The following is a 12,742-nucleotide window of genomic DNA, read 5'->3' as shown; positions in this document are numbered from 1 at the left end:
AAAACAGTAATGCTCTCAGTGTGTCTTGTTACTGCCTGATTTCAACCCAGAAGCAGGTGAGGTTGAGGAATGCCATATTTAATCTCAGCATCCTCAGGGCAAAGTTGGTGACATGGAAGGGAAGGGGATTGGTGGTTGGAATCACAATCAAAAACCTTTTGGAAATGTGCATGCTGTGAATAGTCAATGCAACAGAAAGAATAAAGCCAATGACAATAACACACAACAATATGAAATTTGATCCCTCGACCCTCACATGTGCTACTGCCTTCGGAGGGATATTAAAAACAAAGAAAAGAATATGTATTCTTTTTCTTTTTAGAAAACCTGCTTGATGTATGCCATAAGGTTGACACAAGTTTGACAAATTCGTTTATAAAGCTTTATGAACTGGAAAAGCTATTGCTTATTCATGTATTTGAACAGGCGAAACACACTCACCTTGCAAATAGGACACAGACCACCTTCAAATAGTGGATGGAAAGTGCTGACTCTTATGCTTCCACAGGCAAGGCAGAATTCTAATATTAAAAAAAAAGTCATGTATTAAAATAATGCATCAACTATACTACCGTAACTACTCACATCTAAAGTTTAACAATGATGTCGGGATACAATGTTGGACTAGGATGGACAAAGTCATAAGTCACTTCATCTGGCGAAGGAGCAGCACTTTGACTAAAGTTTAACAAGGATCCTTTATATTTTATAAAAATCAACAGCTGGCACTGTCTCCAAGGTAACTTCATCATCCTGTTGATGTCAATATTCCAACAGAAGTTGGGAACTCATTTTGAATTTTTCCGCAGTTGAGAAGCTGATAAGATTAGGATAATTGTCGATTTCAGTCTCACCTAATTTGACTTTCCACTGAAGGTTAAAATCACAAGTTGGTTTAACCTTCAACTCTACTTTGATGCAAGACACTCTGCAAAAACACACTTCAGTCACTAGGCATTTGTGAATGGGCTTATTACAACCGAATTCAATGATGACATTCCAATGACAGCTATATGTCAGTCAGATAAACAGGATGTAGAATTCCATAACTGAAATATGCTGATCTCACCAATAGATAACAATGTAAATCCAGTGAACTGAAAAATTGGTTTTGAAAGTGTTAAATCTAATCTCCACTCAGGTATGAAACAAGCTATGTGAATGTATTTTCTTTGTCTGAAACTGGAAATTTAGATGCCAGTTATCATATCTAGAGTCACTTTGCACTGTCCATGCAGCACCCTCAGTCCTGGGGGAACGTGTCTCGTTTTACTCTATCAGTTGTATATGATAGAAATGACAAATAAAAGCGACTCTACTCTCTCTACTCTACGCTACTTACTCTGACCATAAATTACTTTTTGATTTTCTGGGTTGGAAAAGGGCAAAAATCTATTGTCTTTCTTTTGAGGAAATGCTATTTAATATGGATATATCAGAATTTTTATTTGCTTTCTACTGTTAAACTGCACCATCTCTCAAGTATACGAATAGGTTTTACAAGTTATTATCCCTTCTATTCAACAGAAAAACATTAAAATGTTGATAGTTTTTTTTAAAAAAAGCTTTCTTTAAGGGAAGACCAAACACTGAACTCTGTGGCAGTCAGAATTGGCAAATGGCGGTAAGAAAGTCTATTGTCATTTTGTACAAATTTAATTTAGTTTTTAGCTTGTAGCTAGCATTAAAATGAAATCTACATTTAAGTCATGCAGTTGCCAGCCGTAAAGCAGATTTATTTCGATAATGTCAGTGAAAGAGTAGCTTAATTAAGAACGAGCTGAAAATCAATGGTCTGTGATAGTGCAAAATTCAGAAAATTCATTACTGTTCATAGATTGAAAGATTCAATAAGGACAAACTGTTGCACACAAGGGGTCAGCAGCAACTCCGTCTGGAATAAACTATTAAAGGACAAGGACAAACTTTTGAAGGAATTGAAAGCAACCAGCCATGTCTGGAGAAAGAGGGATTCAAAGCTACATGAATAAAACAGTTTTGACACCTGTTTGATAACTTGTTGCTTTGTACCACAAGGGGAATAGGTTTCCCTGCAGAAGAATTTAACGAGTTAATCACAGGAAAGTTGTGTCTTCAAACAGTTAATGCTAATATAACAAGGAACAGAAAAAGCTATTTCTGATAAGGCAGCAAGCTGCAGACTTGCAATATTTTGGATTAAAAAATCTAAAAGATCATCAATATGTTATCCCATAGATCTGAAGGACAGAAAAACTGTAGAAGAAAGCAACTCTAGAACTCTCCCTGAGCGGAACTGCAAAGGACATCACTGCACAAGGATCAAACCTTGAACATCAGAGACAGACATTGTTGGTTGGAATCGCAGCTAAATTCCTCCATAATTTGGGTAAAAGCAAGTTGAGATGTGGGGCTTAACATGGTTTCTTAAGGGGTCTTATTTTATCTGTTACAAGCAATAAAATTTAATAATTGTTTTGGTACTTGAGATTTCTTAACAAGTAGTAGTGTTTTACCCAAAACAGCTCATTAAGAGAGTTAACTAGGCCTTTTGTGTTTAGGGGGAGGTGAAGGTGTTGATGTCGCTAGATTACTAATTCAGAGTAGAGAGTGTAGTGCTGGAAAAACACAGCAGGTCAGACAGCATCTGAGGAACAGAACTGACTTTTCGGGCATAGGCCCTACATCAGGAATTGCGAAATACAATTCAATTCACCTGCTCCTCAGATGCTGCCTGATCTGCTGTGCTTTTCCAGCATCACACTCCCGACTCCTATTATTCCAGAAACTCAGCTAATTTTCTTGGAACTCAGTTTGAATCCTACCACAATAGATGGTGGAATCTGAATTCAATAAAAAGAACTCTGGAATTAAGAATCTACTGCTGATCATGAAACCATCATCAATCGTTGGAAAATCCCATCTGGCTCACAACTGTTGTTCAAGGGAGGAAATCTGCCATCCTCACCTGGTCTGGCCTAAATATGACCAGACCAACAGCAATGTGGTTGACGCACACTTGCCATCTGAAATGGCCGAGCCAGTTACTCAGTTGTATCAATCGACGTGAAGTCTCAACGAAGAAACGAAACTGGCAAACTACTCGGCAGCGACCTAGGCATCAGAAAAGAAAAAATGCAAACAACCCTGTTGACCCTGTAAAGTTCTCCTTACTAACATCTGGGGGCTAGTGCCAAAATTGGGAGGAGTGTCTCACAAACTAGTCAAGTAACATCCTGATGTAGTCATACTCACAGAATCATACTTCACAGATGATGTCCCTGACACCACTGTTACCATCCATGGATACGTATGGTCCCACCAACTAGACAAATTCAGCAGAGGTGGCAGCACAGTGGTGTACAGTTGGGAAGGATCTGCCCTAGGAGTCCTCAAAATGGATTCTGGACCCCATGAAGTCTCATGGCTTCAGATTAAACATGGGCAAAGAAAATTCCTGCTGAATACTACATATTATCCTACGCCCGCTAATAAATCAGCACTCCTCTATGTTGAGCAATATTGGAGGAAGTACTGAGGATGGCAATGGCATAAAATGTACTGAGTGGGGGAATTCAATGTCCACCATCAAGAGTGGTCCAGCAGCAGCACTACTGATAAAAGTCTTAAAGGACATTAAGTGCTTGGCTGGTCTGCAGCAGGTGGTGAGGGAACCAACAAAGGAAAAACATTTTTGACCTCACCCTTACCAATCAGCCTGCTGAAGACGCATTTCTCCATGACCGCATCTGTAAGAGTTCCCCCACACAATCCTTGTGGAGACAGAGTCCTGCCTTCACATTGAGAATACCCTCCAATATGTTGTGTGGCACTGACACAGATTTCAAACAGATCTAGTTACTCAAGACTGGGCATCCATGTAGCACTGTGTGCCATCAACAGCATCAGAATTGTACTCCAGCACAATCTGCAACCTCATGGCCCAGCATACCCTCAACTCATCCATTATTACCAAGATAGGGATTCAACCCTGAATCAATGGAAAGTGCAAAGGGCATACCAGGAGTAGCACCAGCCACACCTTAAAATGAGGAGTCAACCTGATGAAGCTACAAAAAAAAGGACTACTGGTACGCCAAACAGCAAGAGAAACAGAGCAAAGCGAGCCCACAATCTAAGATCTGCAGGCGTGTAACATCCAGTTGTGAATGGTGATGGACAATTAAACAATTTGCTGGAGGAGGTGGCTCCACAATATCCCCATCCTCAATGATGGAAGAGCCCAGCACATCAGTGTAAAAAAAAGTGAAGCAATCTTCAATCAGAAGTGCCAAGTGGATGATCCATCTCGGTCTCCTCCAATGGTCCTCAGCATTACAGAACCAGGCTTCAGCCAATTCTATTCACTTCACGCGATCTCAAAAAACAGTTGGAAATGCAAAGGCTGACAACATTTCTGCATTAATACTGAAGACTTGTTTTCGAGAAATTGCTACTTCCCTAATCATACTCTTCCAGTAAAATTTCAACACTGGAATCTATCCAACAATGTGGAAAATTGCCCAAGTATGTCCTGAACACAAAAATCCAACCAGACTAATTACAGCCCCATCAGTCTATTTTTGATCATCAGTACAGTGATGGAAAATGTCTTCAACAGAGCGATCAATAGCTCCTGCTCAGCAATAACCTGCTCAGTGATGCCCAGTTTGGGTTCAGCCAGGGCCACTCAACTCCTAACTTTATTGCAGACTTGGTTCAAAAACAGACAAAAGAGCTGAATTCCAGAGGTGAGGTGAAACTGGCAGCCCTCGACATCAAAGCTGCCTTCGAATGATGGTGGCATTAAGGAGCCCTAGCAAAACTGGAATCAATGGATATTGGGGGCAAACTCTCCAGGGTGGTTGAAGTTATACTTGGTACATAGGAAGATGGTCATGTTTGTTCAAGGTCAGTCATTTCAGTTCCTGGACATACCTGCTGGAGCTCATCATGGTGATTTTTTAAAATTTATTTAACTTATTTTACTGTTCAACCTGTTCAGAGAGTTGTTACACACTTCTGGAGCAAGTGGGACTTGAACTAGAAGTAGTGATGCTCGTTCATGATTTCACAATGTTCAGCACCAGTTGTGACTCCTCAGATTCTGAAGCAGTCCATGTTGAAATGTGACAAGATCTGGTCAATATCCAAGCTTGAGCTGACAAGGGGCAAGTAATATTTGTGCCACACAAATGCAAGATAACGACCATCTCCAATAAGAGACAATTTATGTACTGTCTATTGACATTCAATGGTGTTACTATGACTAATTCTCCCTCTACCAATACCATGGGGGTTGCCATGAATCAGAAACTCAGTGGACTCACCACATAAATACAATGGCTGTAAAAGCAGGTCACAGGCTAGGAATACTGCAGCGAGTAACTTACCTCCTGACTCCCCAAAGCCTGTTTGCCATCTACAAGGCACAAGTGTGAACTCTACACTTGCCGAGATGGGTGCAGCTCCAATAACACTTGTCGTCATCCAGAACAAGCAACCTACTTGATCAGCACTGCATCCACAAATAACCACTCCCTCCTCCACCGCCAACACTCAGTTGCAGCAGTGTGTACTATCTACAAGGCCCCCAGAAAGTCTTGGTAGAAAGTCACCTAAGATCCCGAGACAGCAGTTTCCAAACCCATGACCACTGTATCACCATTCCTTCACTGTTAGTGGATCAAATTCCTGGAGTTCCCTCCCTGAGGGCATTGTGGAGCAACCTACAGTATGTGGACTACAGTGGTTCAAGAAGGCAGCTCATCACCATCTTCTCTGAACAGGTTGATTTAAATTGCCTGTAAATTCATCTAACAAGCTCTGTTTGACCTATAACTGAGAGTGTGCAGTTGTTGGGTTAAAAAGAAGTCTAAATTTCTATTTTGTACAAATCAAATTTAGCTTGTAATCAGCACTAGAAAGGTCAAACTATTGTTTACATTCTGTAGTTGCCAGATGAAAGCAGGACTTCCTTCAAGGGTTCCAGTGAAAGAGCAACTTAATTAAGAGTCGGCTGAAAGTGGATCTTCGTCAATTGAGGCAAATAGGTCTCTGGTGTTAGAAGCACATAAAACTAATCAAATTAGTGTGGCTAAGCACATGAGTGTGACTTACAATGGAGTATCAGAATGTGATTCTGCGAGTCAGAACTTTTACGTTAAGTTTACCAGCCTCCAGGAATTGATTCTCACTCTGCTACAAGAAAAGAAACTGATTAATTGCTAAGTGCCTCCAAAGTGATTAAAGTTTATTTTATTCCTAAGTTCCAAAAATGCATAGGAAGTGGTGGTAAGGCTAATAAATATATAAAAAACATAACTAATTATACAGCTGAATACATAAGTAAGCAATTCCTTAAATCACATTGAAGATGGTGATTTGTTACTGTTGCAGCATGTGGGAGTTACTAGATACAAGTTTGAATGAGAACAAACACGCCTACAACAAGTGTTTGAAGTTCAAGTAGCTTTGACTCAATCTTAATGAGCTGAAGACTCATCAGCAGCCAATGCGATGCACCAGAGGGAGAATACTTACCTGGGCTCTTTAAAAGACTTTAAATTGAGTACAGGGTATAAGGGATCCAATTAGAGATGTTGTGGTATGTCAATGAATAGAGTCAAGACCAAAGATAAAGGTATCAATACAGGAAATTATAAACACACTGCAGCAGGAAGGGTTAGAAAATAGGAACTTGAGTCAACCAATCGATTAGGCTAAAATTTACAAAGAAGGCGAAATGATAAAACTGAAGACTCTACCCGAATGCACATCATATTCAAAACAAAGTGAATGAGCTGAGAATGCAAATAGAAATGAGTAAGGACAATCTAGCTACTATTACAAAGACATGGCTACAGGATGAATCTTGAAGGTATAGAACATTTAAGAATCACAGGATATTAGAAAAAGGTGGAGTAGTGGATCTGTTAGTTCATGATATTAGCACGATAAAGAAAGAAGACCTAAGTTTAAGATACCAAGGTATAGAAACAGTTTGGTTAGAATTAGAATGATGAAAGGTAAGGAGTCACTTGTGGGAGTCGGGTAACCACATAGTAGGGTCCAGCACAAAAGAAGAACTACCAAGAGGTTGTCAGAAAAGCACAGAAATAATCATGGGAGACTTTAACAAATTCACAGGGAAAGGTCAGACTGGCAAAAATAACCTGAAAGAGAAGTTCACAGAATATTTTCAGCATAACCTCTTAGAACAGCACATATTGGTGCCAACCAGAAAACAGGCTATATTAGTAGTATCATGCAATAAGTTATGATTAATTTATGATTTCATAATGAAAGTGCCCTGAAATAGACAGGACCAAAATATGAATGAATATTATTTTCAGTTTCATGGAGAGAGGAGTGAGTCTGAGACTATTTCTAAAATTGAATCAAGGGCAGTTTTGAGGGCATCGAAGCAGAACTGACAAAAGAGAATTGGCAAACTTGGTCAAAGGATAGATCACTGGAAATATAATTTCAGACATTTAGGGAGATATTTCAACAATGAAGAAAAGTTCCATTATATGTGGTAATTTGCAAGTCTTCATTATACAGGAAATAAGCAATATACCAGAAACACTGATAAATCAAGAAGCAGAAGGGATGGGAGAGGAACTCCGGAAAATCACAAACACTGGAGAAGTGGTACTGAATAAATTATTGGAACTGTAGCCTGACAAATGCCCAAGTGCTGATGGACATCATACTAAGAATTTAGAAGTAGTGACTAGTGAGACAGTTGATACATTTTAAGTTTTCAAAATTCCCTTGATGCAGGGAAGATACCGTCACATTGGAGTGAATATAGCTTCTTTATTCAAAAAGGGAGGAAGACAAAAAGCAGGAAACTACAGACGTTAGTGTATAATCTATCACAAGAAGTTTATTTAATAATTTATAGCAGGACACTTAGAGAAATTCAAGATATCAGGCAGAGTTTGACCAATAGACTGGAGTTATATTACAAGTTAAAACATGTTGTGGATAAAAGGGAAACAGTCGATGCCCTGTATTTATATTTTTGGAAGGCATTTGTCAAAGTGTCTCATTGAGGAAAGTGAAAGCACATGCTGTCAGAGGTAGCACATTGGCATGGACAGAAATTAACTATTTAGCAGGTAATACAGAATAGATATGAATGGGTATTTTTCAATCCAGTAAGATATCATGAGTGGTGTGTCATAGAGACTGGTGCTGAAATCTCAACTGTCCAAAATTTATCTAAATGACATGGATGAAGGGATGGAAGATATATTTGCCAAATTTGCTGACAACATAAATTTACTTAGGAAAGATGAAAAAGACAGAGGGGGTTACAAAAAGTTATTGATACTTTAAATGCAAGGACAAAGATGTAGCAAGTGAGCTGTAATGTAGGAAAATTTCAAGTAGGAAACTTTGGTAGGAAAAATGAAAAAGCATACAGATTCATAGAGATGTACAGCATGGAAACAGACCACTCGATCCAACTCACCCATGCTGACCAGCTATCCCAACCCAATCTAGTCCCACCTGCTAGCACCCGGCCCACATCCCTCCAAACCTTATTCATATACTATCCAGGTGCCTTTTAAACGTTGCAATTGCACTAGCCTCTACCACTTCCTCTGGCAGCTCATTCCATACACGTATCACCCTCTGCATGAAAAAGTTGCCCCTTAGGTTTATTTTATATCTTTCCCCTCTCACCCTAAACCTATGCCCTCTAGTTCTGGATTCCCCCACCCCAGGGAAAAGACTTTGTCTATTTATCCTATCCATGCCCCTCAAGATTTTATAAACCTCTATAAGGTCATCCTTCAGCCTCCAACGCTCCAGGGAAAATAGCCCCAGCCTGTTCAGCCTCTCTCTATAGCTCAAATCCTCCAACCCTGGCAACATCCTTGTAAATCTTTTCTGAACCCTTTCAAGTTTCACAACATCCTTCCAATAGGAAGGAGACCAGAATTGCATGCAATATTCCAACAGTGGCCTAACCAATGTCAGGTACAGGTACAGCAGCTACATGACCTCTCAACTCCTGTACTCAATACTCTGACTAATAAAGGAAAGCATACTAAATGCCTTCTTCACTATCCTATCTACCTGCGGCTCCATTTTCAAAAAGCTATGAATCTGCACTCCAAGGTCTCTTTGTTCAACAACTCTCGAGGACCTTACCATTAAGTGTACAACTCCTGCTAAGATTTGCTTTCCCAAAATGCACCACCATGCATTTATCTAAATTAAACTCCATCTGCCACTCCTCAGCCCACTGGCCCATCTGATCAAGATCCCATTGTAATCTGAGGTAACCTTCTTTGCTGTCCGCTACACCTCCAATTTTGGTGTCATCTGCAAACATAATAACTATACCTCTTATGCTCACATCTAAATCGTTATATAAATGATGAAAAGTAGTGAACTCAGCACTGATCCTTGTGGCACTCCACTGGTCACAGGCCTCCAGTCTGAAAAACAACCCTCCACCACCACCCTCTGTCTTCTACCTTTGAGCCAGTTCTGTATCCAAATGGCTAGTTCTCCCTGTATTGCGTGAGATCTAACCTTGCTAACCAGTCTACCATGGGAACACTGTCAAACACCTTACTGAAGTCCACATAAATCACGTCCACCGCTCTGCCCTTATCAATCCTCTGTTACTTCAATCAAGTTTGTGAGACATGATTTCCCACGCACAAAGCCATGTTGACTATCCCTAATCAGTCATTGCTTTTCCAAATACATGTACATCCTGTCTCTCAGGATTCCGTCCATGGTTGGAGATTGCAGAGGTCTGAAATGCACATGGATCCAGGCCTCCTTGTGCATGAATTGCAAAAGTTTAGTATTAAGATGCAGCAAATAATAGGAAAGCTAATAAAAATTATTTTATCATGAAGGGAAATTAATACAAAAGTAGTGAGATTATGCTTCAGTTATACAGAGCAATGGTGAAACTCCGATTCTGTAAACAGTGGGTTTGGGAGCGAATGTGCCTGAGACAGATCACGAACTATTGAAAAAAACATTGCAAAACCATAAGGATCAAACTACCACAAATGACAGTTTGTCTGATAATGGACAGATCAGTTCTGATGGCCAATATAAGGCCACTGGTCTCAAAGGACAACTGCCAAAAGTGGGTGCAAAAGTCAAATATTTCCTAGAAGGGCTAGTCAATGGGTAAATACAATGGTAAGTATGTCCTGCTGAAGGGTATTTGCCCAAAGCATCGATTTTCCTGCTCCTTGGATGCTGCCTGATCTGCTGTGCTTTTCCAGCACCACTCTAATCTTGATTGCAGTACTCACTTTTGCCACGATGGTAAGTATGGCAGAGAAGGCCATTGAAAAACGTAAAAGCTAAATGCATGTACAGGATGAGTAGCAGGAGATAGGTCTATGGATTGGAAACACAAAGTACAAAGACAGATAGTAGGAAAATGCAGTGTGAGCTGATGGGTGGAATGTTTCTGCATCATGACATTTCTTTGATTCTGTAAATAGTGGGTCTGGGAGTGATCTCTTGAGACAGATCATGAGCCATTGAAAGAAATGCAATGTATCAGATTTGGAAGTCAAACAGTAATAGTCGAGTCAGACATAGAAGGCAAAACTCCACAAAATGTAGTTTAACAAGGACAAGCAATACAGGGTAGGAACAGAAGTACAATTAGGAGGAGTGTGAGGTTGTAGGGGAGAAAGAGATTATGTTGGACATATTGGGGTGTCTCTTAGAGCAAACAGCAGGTCAAAAGGTACTTCCCTACCTTGTCCCAGCCCCATAAGGCTTTACTGGGCAGTGTGGACACTTGGTGTTGGCTTTTCCGCTGTCGGGGAGAATTCAGTAGTGGTGGGATGAAACCCTTAAGTGTTCAGTTATTGGCCTCTTAACATGAGTATGACATTCCATGTCCAATTTTAACCCCATTCCCATCTGCCATCCCGGTCATAAAATTCAGGCCACAGTGATAGCCTTTAGTATGTTGTCTGAGAGTCTCACAGCCTCTCATTCTCTTCTATGATACTTTTATGGCCTCTGCTAACTTTGGTGATTTTTCTTCATGGCCTTTTTTAATTTGATTAAAATATTTCTGTAACCTATTTTCATTCCAATGACACTGCCAAAATCACCTTCAACCTCAGTGATACTCTCTGTTATATATGTCTGTTATATATGGCTGTGATACAGCCTGTTGTGTATGTCCAAAGTCAACATTATTCTCTTTGTAACAATCTTGCAGCCAATGCTATATCCACGAATATTTCCATAGTCTCCTTTATTAATTCTGGGATACTTCCATCTAGCGTGTTATTCCTTCTGTTACACTTTCACAGACTGTCTGAGCTATTTGTGTTTCTGCTATTTCGAATGTGATACCACAGACTTTTGGAAAGCACCTCAAACCTTAGCTTTAAAAATACAGATTAATCTGGAAAAAAAAAGCAAATGTACATATATTTTATTATACATTTCTTGAGAAGTGTCTTACAATTATACATCTTGTTGCAAGAATAGATATAGTATTGTTCTAACTCTTGCTCTCAAAATATATTACAAATTACTCTTAGGCTGTCAGTGCAGACTGACAATGAAACAGCCTCTCGTCAAACAATGACATATGCATTTTAAAAAAGCTGATCTGTCAGTACTACTCTCATCTAATCCTACCATTATAATTGAACTAGCATTCTAATCCAAATAGCATTCAGTATTTCAAACTCTGGATTACAGCAGTGCTCTCAAATGTTAGAACAAGGCCATAATTTATAACACCTACATCAGCAGCAATCTTTTCTGAGATAAGAGGAAATTCTGACACAAAGCCCTCCATATAAATAATGTCTTGGTTGTTACGTAGGGGAAATTTGAATGCAACACAGCTTGAGACAACCTTCTGATTTATCACAAAGTGATACCTTTTTGCCAAATAGTGACAAAAAAACACCTTTACCCTGTAAGCTTGATTTGAATTTAATTTGATTTTTGTTTTCATTCTACAGGAAATTCTCAATAAAAGCAATATCGTGGATCATGCAGTAAAAAGGTAATGAAATTCAGCAGCTGACTGCAATATACAGCTGACATGTAGATTTTAAATCCCAATGGGAATATGATTTCATTCATCAGTCTTTTCTAAAGTCAACAAAAGAAATTTCAAGATATATTCAGCTAGGAACACAATGTTGTGCAGGTAACTTGCAGATATGAGGACTACTTATTTAATTAGGATAATGTGTGACTAAAATGTCATGCAATGTTTAGAATACTTACAGGCCCAACAAGTCCACACCAACCTGCCGAAGCACAACCCACCCAGACCCATTCCCCACTTCACCTAACACTGCGGGCAATTTAGCATAGCCAATTCACCTAACCTGCACATTTTTGAACTGTGGGAGGAAACCCATTCAGACACGGGGAGAATGTACAAGCTCCACACAGACAGTCGTCTGAGATGGGAATTGAACCCGGGTCTCTGGCGCTGTGAGGCAGCAGTGCTTACCACTGTGCTGCCCAATGGGTCTGCATCAGAATCACAGAATACCTGCAGTGCGCACAGAGGCCATTTGGTCCATCGAGTCTGCACTGATGACACTGAAGAGTATCCTACACACCCCTAACCTATCCCTACAACTAATCCATCTAACCTATGCATCCCTTGACACTACAGACAATTTAACAGGGCTATTCCACCTAAATTGCACATCTTTGGAATGTAGGAGGAAATCCATGCTGATATGGAGAGAATGTGAAAACTCCACACGGA

The 12,742-nt window shown here is 39.9% G+C and overlaps 1 protein-coding gene across 4 annotated transcripts in view; it reads right to left on the bottom strand.

Annotated features, from left to right (window-relative positions):
- Window positions 1–12,742, bottom strand: part of LOC132822963 (DNA (cytosine-5)-methyltransferase 3B-like) — a 289,466-nt gene that overhangs the window by 102,066 nt on the left and 174,658 nt on the right. For all 4 annotated transcript variants that reach the window (XM_060836414.1, XM_060836415.1, XM_060836418.1 and 1 more), the window contains one exon: window positions 442–521. In XM_060836414.1, coding sequence (XP_060692397.1) covers window positions 442–521 — 80 coding nt within the window. The remainder of the gene's footprint in view (window positions 1–441; window positions 522–12,742) is intronic.

Source organism: Hemiscyllium ocellatum, chromosome 15, assembly GCF_020745735.1.
Source record: "Hemiscyllium ocellatum isolate sHemOce1 chromosome 15, sHemOce1.pat.X.cur, whole genome shotgun sequence".
NCBI lineage: Eukaryota > Metazoa > Chordata > Chondrichthyes > Orectolobiformes > Hemiscylliidae > Hemiscyllium > Hemiscyllium ocellatum.
This window is presented reverse-complemented; position numbering and strand designations above follow the sequence as displayed.